The sequence below is a fragment of the Falco peregrinus genome, chromosome 1 (genome assembly GCF_023634155.1).
Source record: "Falco peregrinus isolate bFalPer1 chromosome 1, bFalPer1.pri, whole genome shotgun sequence".
NCBI classification, from domain to species: domain Eukaryota; kingdom Metazoa; phylum Chordata; class Aves; order Falconiformes; family Falconidae; genus Falco; species Falco peregrinus.
Window position 1 is genome coordinate 38,012,314 of NC_073721.1, and position 25,754 is coordinate 38,038,067.

The window sequence follows — 25,754 nt, forward strand, 5'->3', positions numbered from 1 at the left end:
GCCGGCACCTGTCTTTTGCAGCACTTGGTTCTTCCCTCTGCTTGTGCAGGAGGAAGAATGTTGTTACCAACGGCCCCTGCTGCTGCTGCCTGCCACTCCTGGTTCTTCTCTCATCCTAAACGCGTACTCGCAGCCTTGCTGTGGAAAGGCCGAAAGCTGTCTGTCGTAGCTGCCACACATGGCGTTAGGCATCTCTTCAAACTCTTTTAACAGGTAAGCTGGAAGAGTAACAGCCTCAAAAAACCAGCCGGGGGGGTGGGGGGAACCCCAGAGTATTCCAGAGGGGAGATGACAAGATTCAGAATCAGCAAAAGGCAGCCTGAGAGCCGGGCTCCTGGTTTACTTTACATGATCATTCATTCAACAGGACAATTTGCCCTTTGAAGTTTTACAAGTCAGTGTCTTACAAAGACCAAACCTTTGAGGAGGTTTTGTTGGTTTGTCGTTGTTTTTTGGGTTTGTTTTTTAAGTAAGCCTCTGTGATTCCCTGTGCACCAGCACACTCCCTGTGGCACTGAGTAAGCAGAAACATGCTTGTTCTTGGTCGCTCTGAAAAGCTTATTACAATAGATAAGTGCTTATACAGTTACTTTGATTCCTTAAATACTGGAAACCATTTATATTAGTAATTTAAATCCTAGGAATAGCAAACTGCTTAATCTGTCAACAGCCCAGGTTGGAGCTGTTATATGCTCCACAAAAGAGGTCTAAGAAAAGCCAGACAGCATTTTCATTTATTCTACAGGCATCTGCAAATCAAAATATTATGGCCACTTGTTTAAACCAAATGCTTTATCTTCAGAGCATCGCTTTTTTACAGGGAAATATTCCTAAGCATGTAAGTGACAGAATCACATCCAATCGAAATAGTAATATTCTGGTAAGAGGAGCAAACACAGTATTGGGTAGCCTGTAATCGTCCTCAGTTGATACTAGTCTTGGCAAAAAGCAAGCTACTTCTGATTTAAAACTAGTCTCAGATGCATAGATAACTTGATCCAGCTGCAGTTAGTTAAGTTTGTACCCATCGTTAGCATTAATATTTAGTGCCCTCTTTGGACAGAGTTTGCTCTCACTCTGCTGACCGGAGTGCCTGAGCTGCTTTGCCGCAGGACTAAGCCATGACATCTGCAAAATGTTTCCTTCCCATAGATGTGCCAGTTTGACCCACCAAATATATAGGTTGATACATACTGGAGATAGTTTGCTGACAGTCACGGGGGGAGGAAAAACGTGTCTGGGCAAAACAGAAGCGATATGCTAGATACAGAAGAAGGTGCAGCAAAGCCTCTAGCTTGTCCTGCCCATGAGTAAAAGGACTAACAAAGCTTAAGTGGCACCAAGAGAGACTGCAAAAAAGCAGCGGAACAGCTTGTAGAACCTCCCTCCTACCATAATTAAATGCATTGATAATTCTTTTTAAGAGGAGGACCAGACCAAATGTAGAGCGTTTCAGTTCTAGCTGGTCCTGCTGTGGCAAAATAGGAAGAATCGGTCATGCTGGCTAATGCCACTCGCACGCCTACTTGCAGTCCTGCAGAAAACCACCCTGGATGGGTGCTGGTGCCTGAACAATGGGTAGATTTTGAACCTTGGGTTTCACTGACCCAACACCCTCGCTTTGTAGGCCTGCATAATTTAACAGTACCTTTTCATTACGGAAGGCAAACTTGGTCACGTGAAGCAGTTCATGTCGATGGCAGCAGCCCACAGACATTAAAACCACAGCGACACATTTTGTTTGCCCCAAGACAAGAGCTGCAGTTCTCCTGCTGGAGGTTGCCTCCTGGCTGTCCACCAGCCACCTGTGCCACAGCTCCCGCTGCGCTCTGATCCTGCTCGTGACCGCACCAAGGCCCGTCCCACCAAGGTCACAATGTGTCACAACATGTCCTGAGATGCAGCCATTACTGTCCCCAGGCTGGAGTGGCAACACTTCATTCGCTGGCCCTGCCCTGCTCTGCCAGTTCTCATAAAATAGCGATTTATTTTTTTTTAAAGTTTGGTTTGGTTTTTTGTTTGTTTGGGAGAAAGCCACTCTAGAGAAAACAATTTCAGTGACTACATCCTGCTCCTGCTCAGCACCCTGAGGATCCTCAGGCCTGCCCAGCAGCCGGGGGTCAGGCTCTGGGCTGCTCCCAGCGTAGGAAAGAAGCTGAACTGCTCGTACCTGATCACCTGCCTTGCTCTGCTCCTGGAGGTTTGGTTTAATTGAGCAACATTTGCACCCATTTAACCAGCAGCAGCCTTAAGTTCTGCCTTCTAAATAGAGCCTGTGACAGTTTGTACTGTTCTAAGGTTCACTGAAAAATTTAGATGTTTAACTGAATGTAAGTCAAACACAGCAATGCTTGACAGAATTCGACTCCAACATTTCCAGGTAACCAGACTTTGTGCTAATTGTGTAATTACAGCAGTGGATGGAGGGTTCAGTGGTGGGTTTCGATCACTGTGGTCAGTATTCTGTCTGAAATGATCAAGCAGTAAAATAAACGCAGGGGCAGGTCTGTAAAGCTCACATCTTGCAGATCTTTTCTCAAGCTGCCCAGTCCTGAGATTTTTACGTGTTGACAACGTTATCACAACCTCAGGTAACGGAAGGTAAGAACACAGGTTGGGGAGCAGAGCGTTTGCTGGTGCGGTGATGGCTAACAGTTATCCCATGTAAAAATGGCTTTGTTTGGGTAAAGTTAGAATTGTGTAACTAGGGGTATAATCACTCTTTACATCTCCCTGATGACTGGAGAAAGGCAAATGTTGCACCCATCTTCAAAAAAGGCCAGAAGGACCATCTGAGAAGCCACAGGCCAGATGGTATCACTTCAGTCCCTGGGAAAATCACAGAGGAAGTGATTCCAGAGCATGATTTTGGGCACATGCGGGAGAAAGTGACTGGGAACAGTCAGCATGGATTTCCTGAGGGTAACCCATGCCTGAGTCAATGGCCTTCTACAACAAAACAACTTGTGGGCAAGGGAAGGAGCAGTAGATGTTCTTCATGTTGGCTTTAGCAAGGCTTTCAGCACGGTCTCACACAATATTCTTGTACCCAAGTTAGGATGTTGCAGTTTAGATAACAAGGTGGGCGGAAAAAACGGTTGGATGTTCAGGCCGAGTGCCTTAGTCCGTGGGCTGGACTGCACCTGGTGGGGAACACCAGGGTCTGTCCTGATACCTTCCTTGCTATCTGCCCAATACCTCCCTTGAGGCTCTGGAGGCAGCAGCAGTTTGTGGATGACCCCAAAGTGGGGGGAATCCAGTTGATGCCGTTGGGGCAAGGCTGCCATGCAGAGGGACCACGACAGGCTGGGCAGCAGCCTGATGGAATTGAGCAAGAAGGAGGGCAGAGTCCTGCGCTGCCAAGGAAGACACCCCTGCAATGACAGACAGGGGGTCCCTCAGTCACCTCTGGGACCCTGGCAGGCAAAGAGCTGGGCCAGGAGCAGCAGCTCTCAGGCTGGCTGAACAGGACCGTGGCTGTAGATGAGGAGAGTAGCCCCCTCAGCGCTCAGGAGACCTCATCTTGACTACTGCGTGCTCTTTTGGGGCCCGGTGCCCCCCCTGCCAAATCCAAGCAAGTTCAGCAGAGGACCAATGTGCTAGTGAGGGGCTGGAGCATGTGCCTGGGAGGAAGGGCTGAGGGAATGGCTCGTTTAGCTTGGAGAAGGGAAGGCTTTGGGAAGACCTAACAGCAACTGGCCAGAACCTGCCAGAAGTTACCAGGAAAATTCAGGCTTTCCACAGCAGTGCGTAGGCAGGAGGATGAGAGACACGGGGTAGAAGCTGGGAAAAAAAAAAAAAGGTTTAAGCTTTTTGAGGGCCACAAAAATGACCAGAAGGATCGAGCACCTCTCCTATGAGGAAAGGCCAAGAAAGTTGGGGTGGTTCTGCCTGGAGAAGAGAAGGCTCTAGGGAGACCTTCCTGTGACCTTTCAATACTTACAGGGGACTTATATGAAAGGTAGGGACAGTATCAGGGCCTGTAGCAATGGGACAAGGGGTAATAGGTTTAAACTAAGAGGGTAGATTCAGACTAGATATAAGGAAGATTTTTTATTTAATTATTTATTTTTTACACTGGCACAGGTTGCCCAGAGTGGCAGATGCCCCACCCCTGGACACATTCAAGGTCAGGCTGGACCAGGCTCTGAGCAACCTGATCTGGTTGAAGATGTCCCTGCTCATTGCAGGGGGCTGGGACTATATGACTTTTAAAGGTCCCTTCCACCCCAACCCATCCTATGATTTGATGATTTTTCAGTCTGGGAGCAGTCAAGCCCTGAAAGAGGTTGCCCAGAAAGGTTGTACAGTCTTCACCCTTGGAGGTTTTCAAGACCATGCTGGAGAAACATGGTTCTGAGTAACAGAACCATTTCACAGCCAGGGTGAAGTGAGCTCCTGGGGTCCCCTTTAACAGGAATGATCCCACAGTCCTATGACACAGAATGTAAGGACAGCAAGAGGCAGCTGAACAGCAGCAGCCTCCACCACTCCAAATCCAGTAAGCGCTCTCTGTTACTGGATAACCGCCGTTCTCTAGTTCCATCCTTTATAGGACCGTATGATGAAAAAACAACATAGTAACTTTTTTGCTTAGAAAACACTACTGCTCTGTGACTCAACGAGCAATGACGTGGCAGGCTCCAAAGGCGCACACACAAACCAGGCCCTAAGAAGATGACTCTGAGAGCAAGTTTTTCCTGAGAACCCTACTGGTCCTGGATAACTCAGAAGAGGGCAGGAAAAGGCCCAGAGAAGTATTACAACTTTTGTTCACACAAATCAAAATTAAACCAGGTTTCTCTGGAAGAAGCTATCCCAGGTGTTCTCACATTCTCTTCTGGCTGGTACAGCAACAGGTGTGCGTACTGACCAGGAGCTGTTCAGCAGCTGTTCTGCATTAATGTACATTGCAGGAAGTTACTTAAAAAGTCACAACACTCTAGCAGCTAACTCCTTAGGTTGTTTATTTATCATTGAAGAAACACACAGCAGCAAGTTCTGTGTTGGCTTCAGTATGACCAGATAGTTAATTGTTGTTACTGCACCCCAGGTTTGAAGTCAACACAGCTGTTACTACAGATCACTTTTTTGGTAAGGGAAAGAATTGACCCTGAAGACAAATAATTGGGGGGAAAATTCAACAATTTCTCCAAACCCACACATTTTAAATATGACAATATTTATAAATCCTTGAAAGGCATGAATCATCCAGTAATGGAAAAAGCAGTTGTGATATTGGCAACAGAAAATACATAGCCTTATGCTTACCAAAACACTTAAAATTGTAAAAGCCTGAAGTTTTGTGGTTGTACACTGCAGCAGTATACATGATTGGAACAATGATGCAAAATGGCCTCATAAGCGTTGCGTATTCAAGTAAATCTACAGGAAAGTATCCCAGTGTAGCTAATGCTCATAATGTTCGTTGTATTTAATTCAATTTTAAACAACTTACTGAATTTAGACAGCGATAAAATATGCCTCTCAGAAACCACCTGCCCTCAAAGATACCTATGTAAAAGAGGGCTTTTATACTTTTTTCTATTTTTTTTTGGCTAATTATGGAAATGCATTTAGCTCTGCTTTTTCAGTAATTCCACTGTGTGAACAGAGGTGTTCTCAAATGCACGTTCTGTGATGATAATACCCCATTCCAAATTAAGAAAGACTAAAAATAAAAAGGTCAGCCTGTTTTGGTGTGAGATAGAGGCATTACTCAAGACAGCTGTTGGGCTTGCTTCTTTTTATTTTAGCGACAAACGACCCATGAAATAAGCATAATTTGAAATTTCAAAAACTGGCATTCAATTTCCAACCTTCTGCTGTGAGTGTTGTGCATGGTCAATCTATATGAGTACGTAATTCAAGCTCATGCTTTCATGTTACCTCAAAACATTTGTTAAAGAATTCCAATTCAGAATGTTTGTAAGCACAAATATAATCTGTGGATTCAATCAAATCAAAGCTAAAACATTGGTTAAACTCTGTGAGCTTCACTTAACGTCGTACAGTGGTCCACCCTTCTTCATCTGTCTCGTTTTTAGTACGGCGAAGGGGTTCACGCTCCTTTTCTGTTTTCCAGGAACCTTTCTCCTTCTCCCCATCTCTTTCTCGATCTTTTGATGCTGGTGGAGGGGCAGAAGCTGGTGGCGCAGCAGGAGCAGGAGCTGATCGCCGAACTGCTTCACGTTCTTCTCCACGTTCTTCTCTCCTATCATCAGCACGCCGCCATGAGCTTGCTGCAAATACAGAAAGACAATAAAACAACCTCTGTCATGCTCCACCAGCAGCCTGCAAGGGTTTAAACAAATATGCCTGGCACCAACAGCCTGATTTATGGATTCTCAATCTTGCCAAGAGGTAATATGATAATGATAGCCAAATGCACAGTTTAATTTTATAGTGAAGTAATGGACGGAAACTACTCAAGCATCTTTTCAGATTCAGGATTGTCGTGAGCAACCCAAGTGTCATCTTTAAAACACAGTAACTGCAATAAGAATGTTCCACTGATGTACATAGTTTTATAATGTAAAAATATATTCTTATATTATTATCAGAATTAAAAGCACAAAAGCATCTCCTTAGAAATGACTGAACCCTGAAAACAGAAAAATCCTAAATTGAAAACACCTGTGGAAAAAATTTAGGAGTTCACTGTCTCATAAGACAGCAAATTACTCTTCAGCCTACTGAAATCAGAGGTATAAACAGCACCAGATTACATGACTCCACTAGTAACAGAATCCATTATCCTTTACTATATGAAAAATTGTTCATTTCCACCAACAGGATGTTCATAATTCTACCCCAGCTATGCATGAACAAAGCTGTACCAAATACTAAACGAGACAAATACCAAAACTCCTTGATATATTAAAAAAGAAAAAATCATCTCCACACTGAGAACCCTCAGCCTTTCCACCAGCTGAAATCCTGTACGACATGTTCTGTTCCAGCCTGCTCTCCCAGAGCAGCTGCCCAGCAGCACCCATGTGTGTTCAGGGAGCACCCACACCTGGGGCAGAGACCAAACGAGACTCTGAACGTGAGGATGCCAGAATGGGAAGACATAGTATCTCACCCTAAATGTATTTGCTGCTACTGTATTTTTAGAGCACAGCAAAGGATTAATAAATGCACATAATTAAAACAGGTTAATGTATGTAATTATAATATGTTATTCATCAAAATCAATATTATTAATAGTGTGAAACCCATAAGGACTTGTTTGGAACTATTTCCCTCACATTTTAATGGTTTTAAGAAATGAGCCAGAAATTACTTTCTGGGACATCTACCTTGATAATTTAAGTACAAGAATTTCAGTCCCCCTGAACATAATCCTACTATGAAAACTGCATACTTATAATGTTATACTTCTAGTGCAGATGTGAAATGCTACTATGATATAAAGAGTACGACTAAAAACAGTTAAGATTCAAGGAAGGATTCTCAATTATACTAAAGCTCCTTTCTGTTACTTTGCTTACGCAAAGGGAGTTTAAGTGGCTGAAAATACAACTTATTCCCATTTTACCGCATCCTAGCACTGTCAAGAGTAACAGGAAGGCCCTATAATGAATGTAAGCCTTCATGAACACTGAAATAAACGTACGTTCTTCACGGTCAGATCTGAGTGGTGGTCCTCTTCTGAGGGGTGGATCTCTGTCATCACTACGTCGATCTCTCATGTCACGACCACCTCTGTCCCATTCCTCACGGCGACTTGAATCTCTCCAGCTAGAAGTTTCCTCAGCTGGCCCTCTTCTCCAACCAGCGTCATCCCTTTTGCCATTCAGAACATCAAATAAGACTAAACGTTAAGGCCTTACCTTTGCTATGGGAATAAGCAATAATACATCACCACACAGACAGAGACTCATTGGGCCTGAAAATATTTAACATACTGACATACTTGAAAAACCTGTTCTGTTTTTCTGGAGCCTAACATGAAATTCCCTTGATAACAGGTAAAAAAAAATAATTAAAGCAGTAAAGCATTTTGGGATTCCTTCTGTAAACAGTTAACACTGTCTTAAAATAACAAACTAAAAAGGCTCCAAAAATGACACTATCCATTTACTGCCTTAAAGTGCTTAAATCCGTACAAACCAACCACTGTTCCTTTCACCTGGCAAAGTTACCTGATTTCTTTATCAGCAGGCCATTTTTTTTTTTTAACAGAAACATTCTAGAAGCATTTAAACAGAGAAGTCAAACCTGGGACGCCTGAAACGATCATCTCTATCAAAATCTCTATCTCTGTCAAATTCACGGTCCTTCTCATTTTCATCACGATCTTTGTCTCTATCCCATTCACGGTCTCCTGGAGGTCTGGAGTCTCGGGGAGGCCCCCAGCTGTCCTCACGAGCCTTTTCTCGCTCTCTCCATCCCCCTATAAGTAACAAACACAGTCAAACGAATTTGTGACTGACCTCTGATCTCTCCATAGACAAAAGAATCCTTTACTTCCCTCACAGAAACTGGTTCTTCAAGTTTTGATCCCTAGGGATCCAACTCAAGAAGCTTGTAAAAAGTGAGCACACAGTAGGAGCCATAGACAAACACCGTAGAAACTGCTTAATATAAAGACAGCAACATATACCTCATCTATCAGGACTGCCTGTAATAGTTTAGTAGAGCTGATTACACCCTGCAGTTTTCAGTCAGAAACCACAAACTCCTCAAGGGTCTTGTGCAAAACAAGCACAGGAAGAAGTAAAGGGGGTAGCTCAGAGAGCAGATTCCTTTGTGAAAATCTACAAGTGAGGAGATTTTAGGCTAGCAATTTTTTTAAGTCCTTAGTGCTTTTTTAATGCAGTACTTTAAAAGCTGGTGGTGTCTGTGAATACATAAATCTGAATAAAAAGAACCAGGAAATCAAAATAGTATCTAACATTTAAATGTCATCAACAGTTCTGAAAAGAATCAGGAACAGTTGCGCTAGTCGCCACCAACAAGACTTAAGACTAGACATACACTATACAAGGCTAGGATAATTCAGATTGAGGGACCTCAGAAGGTCATCTAGTCCAAATACCTGCTCAAAGCAGGATTTTCAAGGGCAGACACAAAAGCAAGAAAGGAATGGTAAAAACAGCAAGATCTTTGTACACATAAAAAAGGCTTAACAAAACCAGATCCACTTGAATGACATATCAAAGTCCTCCTTAGAAGGAGGTTAATTTCAGACACATAGAGAGGGCAGAGAAAGAGACCAAGGTCTGCAAATCTACTGAGAATGTTTCTCCCATCAGAGCATTCAACTTGCTTATTTCAGTTTTGCACATGGGCAAATTACCAGCATTACTATGTGACCTTTCGGTATCTTCTAGGCAAGCAACAGGCACAGCTGCTTTTGCTTCTTCTTTTTTTTTTTTTTTTTTTTTTTTTTTTTTTTTTTTTTTTTTTAATACTCAATCAAATTAAAAGGTTTGATTATACTAAGTAAAGGAGTCTCCACATTAGTCAAATTAATTCCGTCCTTTTCAGAGCTGAACCTCCCATCTCTAGCACCAAGTACATCACATCCATTATCTACCAAGTTAACACACACGTTGGAGGGAAGATTATTGTATTAGTGTATTTTACCTGGTTTACCAAATGGTCTCCAAGGACCTGGCCTTGAATCATCACTGCTACGCCACGGACCCCTGTCATCATCTCGTCTGGAGAGCCTGTCATCATCTGCACTACGCCATGGTCCCCTGTCATCATCACGCCTTGACATCCTGTCGTCATCCATCCCACGCCTGGGACCTCTGTCATCATCCATCCCGCGCCTGGGACCCCTGTCATCATCTGCAGCACGCCAGCTGCCCCGGTCATCATCCAGACCACGCCTGGGTGGCCTGTCATCATCCAAAGCCCGCCTGGGCGGCCTGTCATCATCCATTCCACGCCTGGGTCCTCTGTCGTCATCTGCTGAGCGCCAGCTGCCTCTGTCATCGTCCAAAGCCCGCCTGGGTGGCCTGTCGTCATCCAAAGCCCGTCTGGGTGGCCTGTCGTCATCCATTCCACGCCTCGGACCCCTGTCGTCATCTGCAGCTCGCCAGCTCCCTCTATCATCATCCAAACCACGCCTGGGTGGCCTGTCCTCATCCAATCCACGTCTGGGCGGCCTGTCCTCGTCCCCTTCACGCCTAGGTGGCCGGTCCTCCTCCCCTTCACGCCTAGGTGGCCTATCCTCTGTTGATTCCACAGAAGGACGTTCCTTTTCTTCTGCAGCACTACGTCGTGGCAGATCGTCCCCTCGTCGCGGCAGATCGTCCCCTCGTCGGAAAGGTCTTTCGTCATCTCTTGCTTCTCCTCGACGCCAATCTCTATAAAACCATAGGGAACGAGCAAAAAAGTAGAAGCTGACATGCAGGAAAGCTTTCACATATTAGATCAACAGTATCAAGCCCCTTAAGGCTATTTCTGACTATATCCACTTGATGTGTGGTCACAAATACGTTTACAGAGCTTGCAGTTTTCAAATGCTCTTTCTAATTGCCCTAATTACTATAGGAAAGTGCTAGGTCACTGTCCCTACAGCTTCAGTAAAGACTGAACATTTTACTATCTCCTTCAAAACTACAGTTCCAAGGGCATAATTACAGTCCCTTGCTGGTTATCTGCTGCAACACAGCAGAGAAGAGGTTTGGCTTCTCCACCAAGCCTAATTTGACAAACTCAAGCTGTCTCAAAAGAACCAGTATTAAAAAAAAACCAACTTCAAGTAAGTATCCCCACATTCTTCATGCACATGCCAACCCTACAGTCCAATCCCTATTTTCATAAGTTTTGCCGCACTTCCAGCCCGATAGATTGGCAATACTTTCACCAACAAGCATCCACAACTAGATACAGCAGGACAACATGGTGAACTCATGACTCAATCCACTGCTACTGCCTGACAGTGAGCAGGGTGCGCCAGACTCTGGCAGGCTGTCAGTGCTTGCACGGATTTTCCATATTAGGATGTATGTGGGAAGTAAAGAACTGCTGAAAATTTTCCCTGGACTATTGAGTCATCAGGTCATCTTTGAAATATGTTTGGATTTCTAACAAAATCTAAAAGATCAGACACTGCTGAACAATGGTTAGAGCCTTCCACTCCTGTAACTTCTCTGGACACACCGTTTAGTTTAATGTCTACAGGATTTACACGTACATTTAGACCACAAACCTTGGCTTTGTCACTGGATTAATTTCTTTATTTCAGCAAATTAACCTTCCTCAGCTAGCTTCTCAGGAATACAAAGAAACAAGGAATGTACATCACAGAGATATACGGGTACCTGCTTCTTGGCAAGAGAAGAGAAGCCACACCGGGGTTCAATCTCATGGATTCAAATATCAAGAGCAAAACAAAACAAGCCACCCCCACAGGTTTAGAAATCCACTACGCTACTAAAATGTAAACAAAAGAACAGCAGTGACTTGCTACAAAACAACAGATGTAGGACTCCAAGAGGTGAGAACAAAGAGGCAACAGTTTGTGACAACTCTGCATCTCAAGAATTTTGAGGAACTGTGAGCAGCATATTTCCTAGTTTTAGAAGAATAAGGGCAAATGTAATTACCACTGACCTGTGAGATAAAAACAAGACATGGAGATTGTTAAATTCCATTAGACTTAAATTGGATAATCTTCTCCTTTGAAAAATCTGATTATTTTGATGTAAAAGACATGTAGAGAAATGGCTATAAAGTTCAGCAAATGAACAAGTATTTAATTCATTTATACCTAGTTACTGTTTCAGGGGTTTAGGCTTTTAAAATCTCTTTTTAATCTATTACCACTCTACTTGTAGGTAAAATTATGCCTATCTTGTTACATTTGTTTCTTGTTTGACAACTTTAGTATTCATATTTCAGCTTTTTTTCCTTCTTTTCCTCTTAGAAATCCTAACTCCCAGTTTTAGAAGTTTATTGAAATTGAGAGTCAAACAGCATCTGATAAATTAATAAAACCAGTGATGCGTGAGTATTAAAAATATATTGAATGGCAGTCACTGGTAGTAATGCAATCCAGTTTCTATTATACAACTCATTTTTCAATAACCTCTAAAAACCCTACACACAGATCTACAAGAGCTGAAAGCATGCCGACAGCTTTACCAAATAAAGAAGAAATTTGCTGGCAAAGTTCACGCTACAGTGCCTACCACTGTCACAGGTTTATAACTTTTTTTTGTTCATCTTGACTCAGGTACAAACAGCACAGACATAAAACAGAGGTCAACTCCCCTCATCTATACAATTTGGCTTTTTAGTGTTTCTTGACCATAAACACACAAGCATTTGTTGATCCTTTGAGATAGCAATCTGTGCCAGTGATGACTCAAATGAACTGTGCAAGTACGACAGCCTGCAGCACTGCCCTGCCACTTTTAGTGAATACCACATCTATATTAGCTGCCATTTCATTGTTTCAATGAGCAAATGCCCAGATCCTGACAGCATTTTAAGGGATTTCTGTGATCTAGAGAAAGAACAAGCATAAAGGTACCAGCATAAAACAACTACTTCTACTAAATCAACTGGCTTTTAATTTAACTCCTATTAGCACTTCTATGTTAACCTCTTTTTCCTACAATCACAATATTTGTAATATTTTTTTGTATCAGGATTGGCTTTCTTCTCTTCCTTACAAAATTTCATTGCATCATTAGTTTTATTTTCTTTTGTTTCTTATGATAACTACCTTTCCTGCCTAAGAGACAGACAGCCCTTGCCGGACGCTTCTGCCTTTCTGTAACCTGTTCTTTCTTGTAACTGGAACCAGGGTACGGAAAAGACTGAGAACACTGCAACATGCTGATCACCTGGAATCCAGCACTCTGGGGAATGCTGCATAGTACAATTGGTTGCTCCGTGACTGTAAGGACCTGAGTACCAATATGGCATGTACACCAGGACTGTGCCATTTCCATGAGAAATTGTCTGTGAGGCAAATGTTATAGCTTCTCTCCTTGTACTGGCGTCTATAAGGACTTTTTAATACACATATCCAACAGCTGTACTTTCAGCTAGATACATGCTGCAGATTAAATCCGATGCTCTGTCCTCTATGTTACTGCCTTCACCACTCAATTCAGAAATACATTTTGGAATTACTTTACTCACAGTCAGGTTTGCACTTCTGTCTTTGTATCCAACACCTTTTCCCTTTAGGGTTAAAATCTACTAAAAGTAGGCTTGTGGCTACTAAAGAAAGCAGAATTACACCTTCCTTCTGCAATTATGTCTGAGCATCATCACTTTTACTTTGTTACCATTAAAGTTCAGAAAAAAGAAAATAATTGAGAAGCATTGCTTTACTTAAAATCCATAGATACTAATTTTGACTGCTGTCAGTATTTCCTTTTAGTACTCCTCAGTATAGTCCTTTTAGCAAAAAAGAGAAGGAAAATTTTACCAGATATGCTATGTAATAATCCAAAATATGACCAATTGCAACTCCTTAACAGTCACACTGCTCAACTTCCACAAAAGTTGAATGAGAAGTAACAAAGACAACACTTGGTCAAAAAACCTCTAAGCTATAATGACTCTAAAATGAATGTGGGGAAATGATACAAGTGTATCATTAGGGGTGGGAAGGCGCAGAAATCGCATTGAAGCATATAAATAGGTGCATTAAACAGTTCTGCAATACGTTAATAGTTCAAGGCTCCACCCAGGAGTTTCATCCAATCTTTGATTTTGCAATTCACGAGAAAGTGGATCACTACCAAGATACCAAGAATGGTAATGTAGCTTTTAAGGAAAGACTGAAAAACTATTTTGTTTATTGAGAGATCATACTCTTCCAATGTATTAGAAGAAACTACTAGAGAGAGAAAAAGCAAATTAATTTGATTCCACTGGAGTCAGAGTAAGATGTAATGGATTTAAATCGCTGCACTGGAAATTAGGGTTAGACATTTATAAAAGTCTGTCTACGTGGAAGGCTAATTAAGCAATAAAACCTACTGCCAATTGCAACATGCAGTGGTATTTCTGTCAGCACAGGGTTTTAAGAACAACTAGACATACACCATCAGAAATATTTTACCTATAGCTCATCCTGTTGTGGAGCAGAGGGACGGACAAATATTAAAGATCTTATTTTCTACAACTGTATAAACAGTCTTCATTATTAGTCAATACATCCAAAACCCCTAAAACATATAGATGTGAACAAGCGTGTTGGTTTTTTTTTTAGAAAAACCTGCCAAGTACTTCCAGAATATTCTTCCTTCAGAAATCTTTCCTCCTCTGTTCAATACAGTCTCTCAGAACTTTGTTATAGTTTATGGCACATATTTTCTGCTCTGTGACTCACTCCGGGACTTGAATAGTTTAAAACTCCTAATTTTGACTTTACTATTCTTAGATATTACTGTTAATTTTCTAAATGGAAAATCTCATTGTCATCTTTCCCCATTCTGTATTTATACAACTGACACCAATGTTTGAGTGGGACAGAAATTCTTAATTTAAAAAAGAAACCAAGAAAGCAAGTTGTTTATCACATGCAGAAGGCCTCCACTAGCTTTCACATATCTAAACTAAATAAAACAGGAATGTTATCCGAATGCAGTTCCAAGATAAAACTTCTCTCTCATTTTGAGATCCTTAGAAAGCAATTTTTAATAGAAGGTAACTTTCAGAGACGTAAAGGCATGAGATACCATTCCGTCAGTGCAGCTTTAGCAGTAGTAACAAAAAGGGAGCCTGCCTATTTTGAACCCAGTACAACCGCTGTTTAGTAACCCAGTGAGTACCTTTCCACTGGTGCTCGTCGCCATTCAGATTCTGTTTCACCACCTCTTCTCCAGGAGCTTTCAGACTCCCTATCACCCCAACGAGATTCCTGTATGTCAAAAGAAATTAGGAACATTCTCTGGATACTTTAAAATGAAGATTTTTAACATATAATTTAGTCCTTTCAAAGCGTACTGTATCATTAAAAGCTCATGTTACACTATAGAGAATACTGAACTATCAGGAGTTCTAATAACTTAAGCATGGCCTTAACTGACTATTGTTTCTGATACAATTTAAACCCATTTAGAAACCAATACGGTTCCCTTTGGGCCACATACTTTACCAGTAGGGTAGATATATGCAGATACACTAGAAAGTTTATCAACAAGTATATGAATAATAGCTACAATGAGGCATTACTACCACCTGTTAACACAAAAAAAAGGTTCTAACAGTTTCACTTTTCGTGCTGCTTAACGACAGCAGAAATGAATTCTAAGAATTATTTGCTTTTGTGCTTTCTGATCAGATCAGAAAATTTAACTGAGTAAACTGAAAGCTCTTTGTAGCAGGAACCATTTAGTTCTGAGTACCTCAATGCACAGAACAGGTGAGGTATTTGTGACTCCCACAGGTTGCTTGGATGCCAGGCGGACTAATGATCAATTTTTTAATTTTTTTTTATAAAGGTAAAATATCTCTCTCCATTGCTGGGCAAAGACAAACCATTTAAACTATTTCTAACATAGTTGTTTATTCCTTTCCACCACAAGAAGCAAATTAGGTAAACCACATAAAATACCTGATTTCACATAATCACACAACCTCTTTATAAAAGGGTATTCATTCCGGTTTTAAACCATTCTTTGAGAAGTGTTTTTGTCAAAGTCTGCACTCAGTGTGGGGAAATACACAGGTTGTGCAAGATCTTGCATATCCACTACTCCACGATTGTTTACTTAAATGCTCTTGAACTGAACCCAACAAACAAGAGTGAGCAAAAGAAAGAATCCCAAGACTGCAAATGGTATTTTTCAAGTGGCACAGATATCTCTCCCGGAACCTAAGTCAGTTCTTCCATACAATCAAGTGCCCATGGCTAGGAGTACCTCTTACGTGAAAAATACCGGTGATGCTTACTTACCTGATAGACTACTAAAACAATTTAGACAAGCTCTGATCGCTTATCTTCATAGTGTTACTCAATGAAGTATGCATTAAACAAATATAATGGCTATGGTGGATGAAATTTAAAACTAGTTCTCCTATAGATAAATTCTGAAAAAGTGAAAGCATAGAAGGTTTGTGGTATTCAGTTACATTCTTTTAAATCATTAAAACATTTATTTGCAGATAGCTTTTGTTTTGTTTCCAGTTGGATTGGGATAATAATTTCCTCCAATACTTACATTTGTAAACAGCAAGTTGCACACAACTCTTGGTTTTATGTTATTGTGTATTTCTTATAAAACTATGCTTTATGTTTAGTCTGGGATTTTCCTTCAATATCTACTCCAATTCCTGACTTTAGCACGAGTCACTACACTTGCTTCCAATGAAGTTTTCCTTCTTTTCTGTTAAAGAAAATTTTATTCAATATTCTTTTTTTAAACAGCTTGGAGATCTTAGTAGTTTCTTTATTTTACTTTATTACTCAATTACAGATTCCAGACTCTGATAGTGAGCAGAAACTAAGTGACAATAACTTAACTATTAAATTAGCCACCTATGCTACAACTCAAAAAAAAAATAAATTAACCTACCATTTTGCAATGCTAGCCCCTTCTTCAAATCTACAGGAGAAGACGAAGAAGAAAAACCTGCAGGTATTACTTACCTTTCTTGAAAATGGGTCATCCAGACCTCTTCTTTCTTCTTCTCGGCGACGCTCTCTTTCTTCTATCTCCATTTCTCTTTGACGTTTTTTCTTCTCCAGTTCTTCCAGTTTTTTGACACGTTCCTGGTATTCACGCTGCTCCTGCTCACGTTTCTCACGCTCAATGCGCTCCTTTTCCTCACGCTCTGCAGAATTGGAAACATAAATAAAATGTATTACCAGTATAAATTCCTGTATATTGCTGTAACCACAGAAAGGTTACAAAATACAATCTCTCCTCTTTGACTCCTTATAAAAAAACCCCAAGCATTTCACAGGATACATTTAAGTAACCATAGAACCTGTTTTCTGGAACTATCCTAACTTGAAAGCAATAGGAAAAGGAACCTGATACATCTATTAATGTGGCATCTTGAACAACAGTTAGCAAGAAAGGAAAGAAAATGTTCCAATACCTGTACATTAGTTCAATGTACAGACCACAAATGTGCCAGCTAAAGTATGAGTAACTACCTCAGGCATGGTAAAGGATCCCTTCCTTAAGAAAGGTCAAACACAAAAAAAATAATCAACTAGCAGCGTCAGAAATTTGGTATTTAGGACTGCCCGGGTGTTTGGTTGGTTGGTTTTAAAATACTGCACGTTTATGAACTCTGATATATAGTAACTTCATCCACTAAGTAACAAGTAGAACAAAAATTTACCTTACAGGTTGCCTATCACCTCTCCTCTTCTAAAGCCTTGAAACAGACCACCAGACAAAGCAATTCACAAAGAAAGGTGTGTGAGTCACAATTCTAGAGTTCTTGATCCGACACCAATGTTCCCTTTCTTTTCCCTTTAAGATGCACACAAACAAGTGGCCAGAACTCAAACGGAATTACTAAAATCAAAGACTCAATTCTTCATTAACCTCCCTTTGTTTATCTCCTCCTTTATCCATGTCTGGGAGAAGGGGAGGGTGGGAAGTATTGATTTGCTTTTATTTTCCCTTCCTCCTATAAAGCTTTACCTTCATCTCTATGCTGCACAGGTAAGCATTCAGAAGGTGCCTTAGGTAAAACATACAGTATCTAACAGCAATGGCCACAGTCTTCACCACTGATTGAAAGCAAAAAGACTTCCACCAATATCATCAAACAGGGAAACCAGAAGTTAGCTGCCCACATCTGGAATGGGTCAAGGATGCAAACAATAAAAGAATCGGGTTCTCAATTATACCTTTAAGCAGCTGTTCTTCTCGTAATCTTTGTTCTTCTTCCTCCTTTTCTCTGTAGTAAGTAATGCGCCTCTCTTCTTTGCGTTGTTTCTTGCGTTCCTCCAAACGATTACGCCTCTCTTCTGCTAACCGTTCCTGGAACTGCTTGAGTTTATCCTGAAATACAAAGAATACACATGAAACCACCAAAACTAGTCTAAGAGCTAGACAGTTACACAAATTGCTAAATAAAGCTGCACAGAAAACAAACTAACTGCAACAAAGTAACTTTGCTCTGGTGAAAAAACCCCTACCTGTTTGTCATTTCAACCTTTTCTGCAATTGAACATGTATAAGGGAATATATTCCTACTTAGAAGACAAGACAATGACTAATGCACAATTTTAGTCCTTCGTCTGCTTTTTCAGGAAAGGAATTAACTGAGTAATAGTTTACCTGTACCTGTAATACATTACCTAATATTACCTATATTGTTGCAAAGAATCATATGCAGTTAGTTAACTTAATTTAACATAATACTTCTTTCGCTTTTTTTTTTTTAAACCAGTTCTTACTGCAACATAACCAATAAAGCTATAAACAGCCTCAGCAAATGTAGAATTAAAAAAATGTAGTGCAAGACATAAAGGCCAGTTCCTTCCCTGTCCTGACGTTCTAATTTGTTATGAAATTTTGCAAACATAAAACATAACATGAAGTACCAAATACATGAACTGTCAAAATATTTTTCACATTTAAAAAAAAAGATTTAAAAAAAATAGACAAGTATTTCTATTTCTCGGCTTCGATATTATTGTTAGTATGATTCCATCACCACAGTAAGGCCAAGTACATGTACAGATACAGCTGGCTGCTCATATGCTACCCAATGATCTCTTACTATTAGCCCAACTGAAATAACTAACTCACTTATCTTATTTTCCCTACAAGCTATCCCAGAAGTTGTCAAAAATTGTAAGTGTTAATATTTAGTAACAGGTGCAATATTTTTTTTATTTTTTAAGTCAAAGCAGAAAATAAACTATCCCATAATTCTGTGCCATTCTAGGTACTAATTTGTTTCTAGTTTACATGAAATATCACTGGGTCACACGTTTAGTTCCTCACTTTAATGGGAATATTTTACTATAACACCGCATCTTGTGTACCTCATAAACTGTTCGTCGTGATGCTTTGAGCCTGGCTTCAAATAAATCTCTATCCTCCAACATCCTTGAGAGTCTGTTCTTATGCTCAAGGGCTTTCTCACGCTCCAACTGCAAAGTGGTGATCTAAAAATAGGAAATAAATAAAGTATTACAAAGTAAACTCTTACTATATCTTTGCATTCAACCTCACCCATTAGAAAGCGAAATTATCTTTTCCTCTTTCAGATCCAAGACAGACAATACTGCTGTCCACTAACACAATGAAACTGTAAAGATGACACTTCATTCTTCATATCAACTTTTTTCCTTATTCACTTGGATTGAGCTGGGGAAAAAGAAAGTGCAAAACCCCACTATTTTTCATTAGTCACTAATGGATTTTATCATCTCAACAAAAAAATCTTACCCTTTCTTCCTCCTGTTGCTCCCACAGCTCCATATCATGCACTCGTTGTTCCTCATATGCAGTCTTTATTAAAGGAATTTCTTCTAAGCGCTTTGCTCTTTCAAAATAGTCAATCTAAATAAAGATAACATACCTTTAGCATGTCATAATGTGAAGACCAAATCTGGAAGACTCGGTATTCAGCATGCGTCAAAGAAAACCCTGGTATCTGAAGACTTCTGCAAATATATCTGATATATTACTGTTGCATAAGAACAATCACACTGGACCACATCAGAGGTCCACCTAACCAAGAACCTGCCTCTACCACGGACAACTAAGTGCACTCCTAGGCAAGGATGCAGAACAGCGGCAGGCACATATACAATACTCTCTCAGCACCATAAATTTTCAGCGCCTGGCATTTCCTGTGCTGGAAGCTTCTTTTCTATTTAGTAGGCATTGGTGGATTTCTCCTCTTGTCCTTTTGAACTCAAAGAAGCTTTTCATATACAACAACGTACTTTGGAAAGAGCTCCTGTGCATCTATGGCTCACAGCATGATGACCCACTTTCCACCTACAAATAGTTCTGAATATGGCTCCTACTGGCTTCCTTTGATGCTTCCTAGTTCACTACCCCTTGCAGTCAGTGTGTGAACAACTGCTCTCCATCGTCAGTTGTTATAACAGGTATACCCTTACAGACTGCTTCCACATCGTCTCTCCAGAAGTCTTTCAGACATAGGGCTACTATTTTACGTAAGTATTTCTCACACCAAAGCCAATCCACATCATTGCTGGCCTTCTCTCAAACTTCCAGTTCAGCTGCGTACTTTTTGAGATAAGAGACCAGAACCGCAGACAGTGCTCAAGATGCAGAAGAACCAAGTTCTCATTGCTGACTAAGAACGTTAAGTTTGGAGCCCATCATTTAATATGTAAAGCTGAAGACTGGGGGATTTTTTTTCCACTTTGCCTACGAAAACGGAACAGCATTCAAAGACTCTTCCTCTTATCCCACTGCTGCTAAGTCGCCTGGTGAAAAACTCTGTAAACAGCTTTTTGGAAAACCCAACTAAGTTACATCAATCAGACCACCCTTACGTGTTTGTTTTGATAGCTTCAGAGAACTCCAGGAGGAAGCCCTGGCTTACAATTCTTTTATAGAAGCTGTGCTGAGCCTTCCAGGTAGATCATATTTACCCAGGTGACTACTAATTCTACTGTTTAATGTATTTTCTGCTACTTTGCCCGGTATGAGCATCAGGTTTACAGGCCTGCAGCACAAAAGATCCTCATTGTAACCTTTTTAATTAACTTGCCACTTCCTAGTGACAAGCCAGTTTTAAGTGACATGAATTACCAACTGTATCATGTAACTTCTGTTTCATTCTTGAACACATTTGGAAGTCCTGGGTGAGTTTCACTTTGCACGGGTTACATATTTCTACTTACTACAACAATGTGTGCCTCGCACTTTTATAGCCACTCAGGTTTCAGGCAGATCCTCTTCTGCCATCTAGAAGGGCTCTAGCACTGGGATTTCCTCTGTTTCAGTGAGGACTACTACAATCAATCAGTTTTGCTTCTATGTAATGACCTCACCTTTTCTGAACATTTTCCAGTTACAAGTCTTCCCAACTAAGACTCAGTTCACATACAGCTTTAAGGGTCCTTTTTCAAATCAACTCCATTAATTAGAAAAATTTGTGCACCGATATTAGAAACTCAATGGGTTTATAACACATTTACCTTTTTTCATTTCAAACAGTAACATTTTCAACACCAGTATTTTTTTTATATGTATATATATATATATGTATGTATCAATACAGTTCACAATCACTACCTAAAGCATTGTACAGACATGGGTTTGTACCCTTCCTATTTCGTACCTTCTTCTCCTGATTCTTCAGACGTTCCTGAAGTTCCTTCTTTTCTTTTTCCAGCTGTTCAACTTGTTTAGCCATAATGAAGTCAGGATCCAGTTCTTCAAGATCCTACAACCAAGCAGAGTTATCAACACAAAATAAAGCAAACATTTTTTCTGTTACAAATATGGTTTGTTTATTTATTTATTTAATCTTCTCTGCAGTTTTCCCCTTATCTTTTTTAAAACTAATTTGCTTCAGAAACATTCTCAGTTCATTTTCCTCTCTTCTAGGTAGCTTGCATTATTTTTTTTAATAGAACTCTTTAAAGCATTTGTATCTTGATCTTTAATTGAGACACAGTCCAGGTACTACAACATTGGACAAGCAAGTCTGTTTGGTATTTCAAATACTGTTTAAGCAACAAGGGGAAAACCACCCAAACCAAACCAAACCAAAAAAAAAAAACCCACCAAACCCAAAAAACCAGCTGGACTTAATTCCTCTAGGTAAATACAGTCCTATCCCAACTCAGAATTAAGGTTTACTTACACCGCTGAATAAATTAAATATATAAGTGTCAAACTATCTCATTTTTAAGAGACTGTTTATAAGACCAGTTACAGTATAAAACTAGTAAAAACCACAAAATTCCGAAAACCTAGCAATGTAACACCAAGAGTATAGAAAAATAACTCAAAATGTCAATAATAACTTGCCTACCTCAATATCGATATCTTTAAATGCTTTGGCTCCCAGTTCAGTCTTCTTAATCTGCTCCAAGCGCTCACGAACAGTTTTCTTTTTGATTTGTTCATGCTCTTGCAGGATACGTTCTTTCTCTCTTTCCTTTGCCTCCTGGCGTAATCTTTCTTCTTCAGCTTTCCGGACTTTTTGTAATTCTGCTTCACGTTGTTCTAGTTCTTCTTTTTCACGCTGTATGTTTAAACTTTCAAGGCGCTCTTTTCTTTCCTCTATAGTTTGACGACGTGCAAGAATACGCTGATGCTCCTTCCTTGAATTTTTTAAGAAGGCAGTGACTGCCAGCTGATGTTGTTCTTCCTTCTCTTGCTGAATTTAAATTAAGAATAAGACAATGATGTATACAGCATCACTTTAAAAAGGCAGAAGGCATAGCAAATGCTTCTCAATGAAAATTCAAAGTTAGTTTTATTCTCCACACTTGCCAACTGCATGGAAATACAACTGTAATGAGTGGCAAAACTCATCACTCATCCAAGTGGCACACAAAGTAGTATCAACTGACTAGAACCACATATTCATGGAGAAAGTTGTCTGTAAAAGACAATACTCTGCAACGCATCTTAAGTATGATAGTTTCACACTTTTCTGTCCAAAAATATTGCACACCCATATGTAACTGATATTTAACACACTAACTGAAAGAGGGGGGTGTCAGTCTTGTTTGTCTCTGCATGTGTTAGCAAGTATAGCACCACATGTACTGTATTTCACCAAAGCTCCCTTGTTTTTAAAGTTTTGCTTTTTCCAAACACACTAAAGTAAGAGAAAAATATCCTAATTAACACAAAGCACTATCTGTGAGATGATAAAAAACTGAATCAACAATTTCAGTATAAACATTGTATATAAAACCTTTTAAAATAAATTATAAAAAGCACTAGACTTCCAGACACTAGTATACCAACTATTTTTGAGGCAGTCTTCTCACACCCTCCCCACTCGCCTCCAAAGTACCTATACAGTTCTTCGTAAAGATCCATGCTGTACACATGAAGACATGTAATTGTGCCAGCTCAGGAAACTGCCCACTTTAATCAGTCCAACAAGCAGCAAAGCACTGCAGGCCCATCAGCTCACTACATTCCCTCAAGTCATGCTGCTCTTGAAATATGAGATAGCTCAGAGGTATTTTTAGTAATCTGTCACTTCTAGGGCATTCAACACGTGCACAAGCATCCATACTTTGTTGCAAATCTGAAAGCATTTAAAGATAAATGGAGGGGCTAGAAACCCAAAAATTGAAAGCTATAGATCAATTATCAATTAATTTATAGATCAATCATGTTTTGTGAATTACAAACAAATCTGACAGAAATTCAAAGCTTTAAACCTCCTGGAAAAAATGAAAGTTTTGATCTGAATAGCAAAGGAAAAAAGGGTATCACCTTGTTCTGTAGCTTCTCTAACTACACCGACTGATATTAACCTTGACACTGTACTCCAATTTTAGAAGCATAATTATGTCTTATTCAGCTAACTGTACAAACATGTCAAGTGTAAGACTATTTGTCATTTTTTATCTATGAATGTACAGAAAAAACGTTTTTTCTTTCAAATATATAATCCATCTAGTACCAATCACTAGTAAAATCTTCAGGGGGAAAACCTACATGGAAAGATCTTTATCTTAAACACTATACAACAGCTAATATATGTTCAAGCTAACATAAGTAAGCTAGCATTAAGTGTCACGATGCAGTTCTGCTTTGTACGTTTATATCTTAAGATTATTACTTAGTATTTCAACCCATATAAAAAAAATCTAACATGGACATCTTGCCATCAGCCTGTTTTCCATAGGGAAATTTGATAAGTTTGCCATGAAATCTTTCATAAACATAAAGCAAAAGAAAAAATTACCACTGCTCTTAAGAGAAGTGAAGGTTTAACTTGCCACAACCAAAGCATGCTGGAAATCCGAGACTGATTTACACCTTGCTCATACAGGGCTCTGGAGAACCTGAAATGTAAGCTCATTGGTGAGTCCGACCTTGAAGCCAACAGTCCCAGTGAGAAGGACAGGTCAGGTTCTGAGTTGCGGGATCTTTTGTTCACGTTTTTAGGTTCCACTATGGAGTTACATTCCAGGTTCTTCACAACAGCAGTTTCTCCAGGAAGAATAAAGACACAAGGCTCTTGGATTTTCAAAAATGCATGCAAAATTTAAACAAATACTAGCTCTGTAGGCCCATCTATCAGTAAGTTATTATTTGGTACATTCTAAACCTGACAGATGCAAGACCAGCAATTTAAACTCGGGCCTCTTGCGTACATTTTTACATTACTTTAGTTATGACCAAACACTAACTAGTTGGGTGCATTTAAGAAATGACAACTTCTTCACAAGTACAAATAGCCAACTACCACCAGATTGAAAAAAAGAATAAATTAAAAGGTACATCTAATCTGAGAAAACACATTCATTAAAATATAAGCTTTGGTATGAATTGTCAAGTTATTAGCTTATGTTTCTAACTTAATCCACAAGTGTATAAATGCAGCCCATCATTACTGTCAAATTAGATCAGAGAGCATTACCACAATGTTTTGAAAAACAGAGCAACACACTTTTGAAAATAAACAGATGTACAAAAGGACCAATCACTACCTACTTAAATCCTTGCAATGTCATGTTAAATTAATCATTAGATAGCTCACTGCCTTTCCTATGTCAAGGAAAGGTAATCCAAGTAACTCCTTCAAGTATGATCTCACAACCTCAAAACATCCTTGTCTTGCTAAATCAGAAAATTTAGATCTATTAGAACAAGTGAATATGTAACAGATGCAGAAGGATACTTTGCCATTAATAAACACATTAACACACACTACATTTGTATATATTAACACCTCAAGGATCAATTATCTGTTCTGAAGGGAAGGGGACAGAAGTAACAATATTACCACTGCACTGAGAATAGATTACTGGAAAGAGCAGTTATCAAACAAGAAAAATAATAACAAAAGGCTGTATAAGGGCAACAGATAAACATCACACAACACACATAGGTGCAATGTCAGAATTTGTCAACATTTTCAGACGACTTAAAATGACTTACCAGTAAGTGAGGAGGCTTAATGACTGCAAGAGCCTTAGCCAGAGCTGAGGACATAGCAGTCAACTGATTTCTGATTTGCTCAGAAGGCATGCTTTGTAGTTGAGGGCCTAGTGGAGCATCTTCTCTAGTACTGTAATTCAAATCTGAGCCAAAACTCAGTGTCCGGGTGGTATGATCAAGGCGAACCTTTGCAGAAAAAAAATCGGAAGAAAAGGGATCATATTATTTATTAGACAATTTCTCTGTTGCTCTGCCTATGACCAATATGAGTAAACAGAAGCTCTAAGCAGAAATTACTTTAAAAAACAGTTTTAGCTATACCAGATTATGAGAAGTGCCAAATTAGTAGAAGAAAAATAGCTCTGAATAGAAGTTTGATTTCCATGATTTCTAAGAAAACAAATGAACAAAAATCACGGGAAGAGGCTGAATTTTCAATGACTCTATGAAACGAGCACTCCAAGACAAATCATTCTTGCCTCTTCCTCCACATTAGCAATATGCAAAACAAGAATCCTGACTTTAATGCAGACAATTTCAACGCGTAAAATAAAAGCTAAAGTTGTGTGTTAATCTAAATGAGCTAACTCAGCTTTATCTACAAGCCTAAATGAGTAATTACTAAGCAACCTCAACTAAAAACTACTTGTATCTCATCATCAGCCTAAACATTTCATTACAGGATGCCGTTCTTTCAATATTGACAATTTTACCAACATTGCA

The 25,754-nt window shown here is 39.8% G+C and overlaps 1 protein-coding gene across 1 annotated transcript in view; it reads right to left on the reverse strand.

Moving 5' to 3' along the window:
• Positions 1 to 4,950: 4,950 nt before the first annotated feature.
• The window catches only part of EIF3A (eukaryotic translation initiation factor 3 subunit A), a 35,607-nt gene continuing 14,803 nt past the window's right edge, over positions 4,951 to 25,754 (reverse strand). The window contains exons 11-22 of the mRNA XM_055813709.1: positions 25,032 to 25,217; positions 21,931 to 22,278; positions 21,232 to 21,336; positions 19,356 to 19,469; positions 18,950 to 19,072; positions 17,804 to 17,957; positions 16,583 to 16,767; positions 14,763 to 14,851; positions 9,598 to 10,328; positions 8,227 to 8,401; positions 7,622 to 7,791; positions 4,951 to 6,242 (exon numbers count right to left, since the gene is read on the reverse strand). Of these exons, the coding sequence (XP_055669684.1) occupies positions 6,001 to 6,242; positions 7,622 to 7,791; positions 8,227 to 8,401; positions 9,598 to 10,328; positions 14,763 to 14,851; positions 16,583 to 16,767; positions 17,804 to 17,957; positions 18,950 to 19,072; positions 19,356 to 19,469; positions 21,232 to 21,336; positions 21,931 to 22,278; positions 25,032 to 25,217 (2,622 nt within the window). The 3' untranslated portion in view covers positions 4,951 to 6,000. The remainder of the gene's footprint in view (positions 6,243 to 7,621; positions 7,792 to 8,226; positions 8,402 to 9,597; positions 10,329 to 14,762; positions 14,852 to 16,582; positions 16,768 to 17,803; positions 17,958 to 18,949; positions 19,073 to 19,355; positions 19,470 to 21,231; positions 21,337 to 21,930; positions 22,279 to 25,031; positions 25,218 to 25,754) is intronic.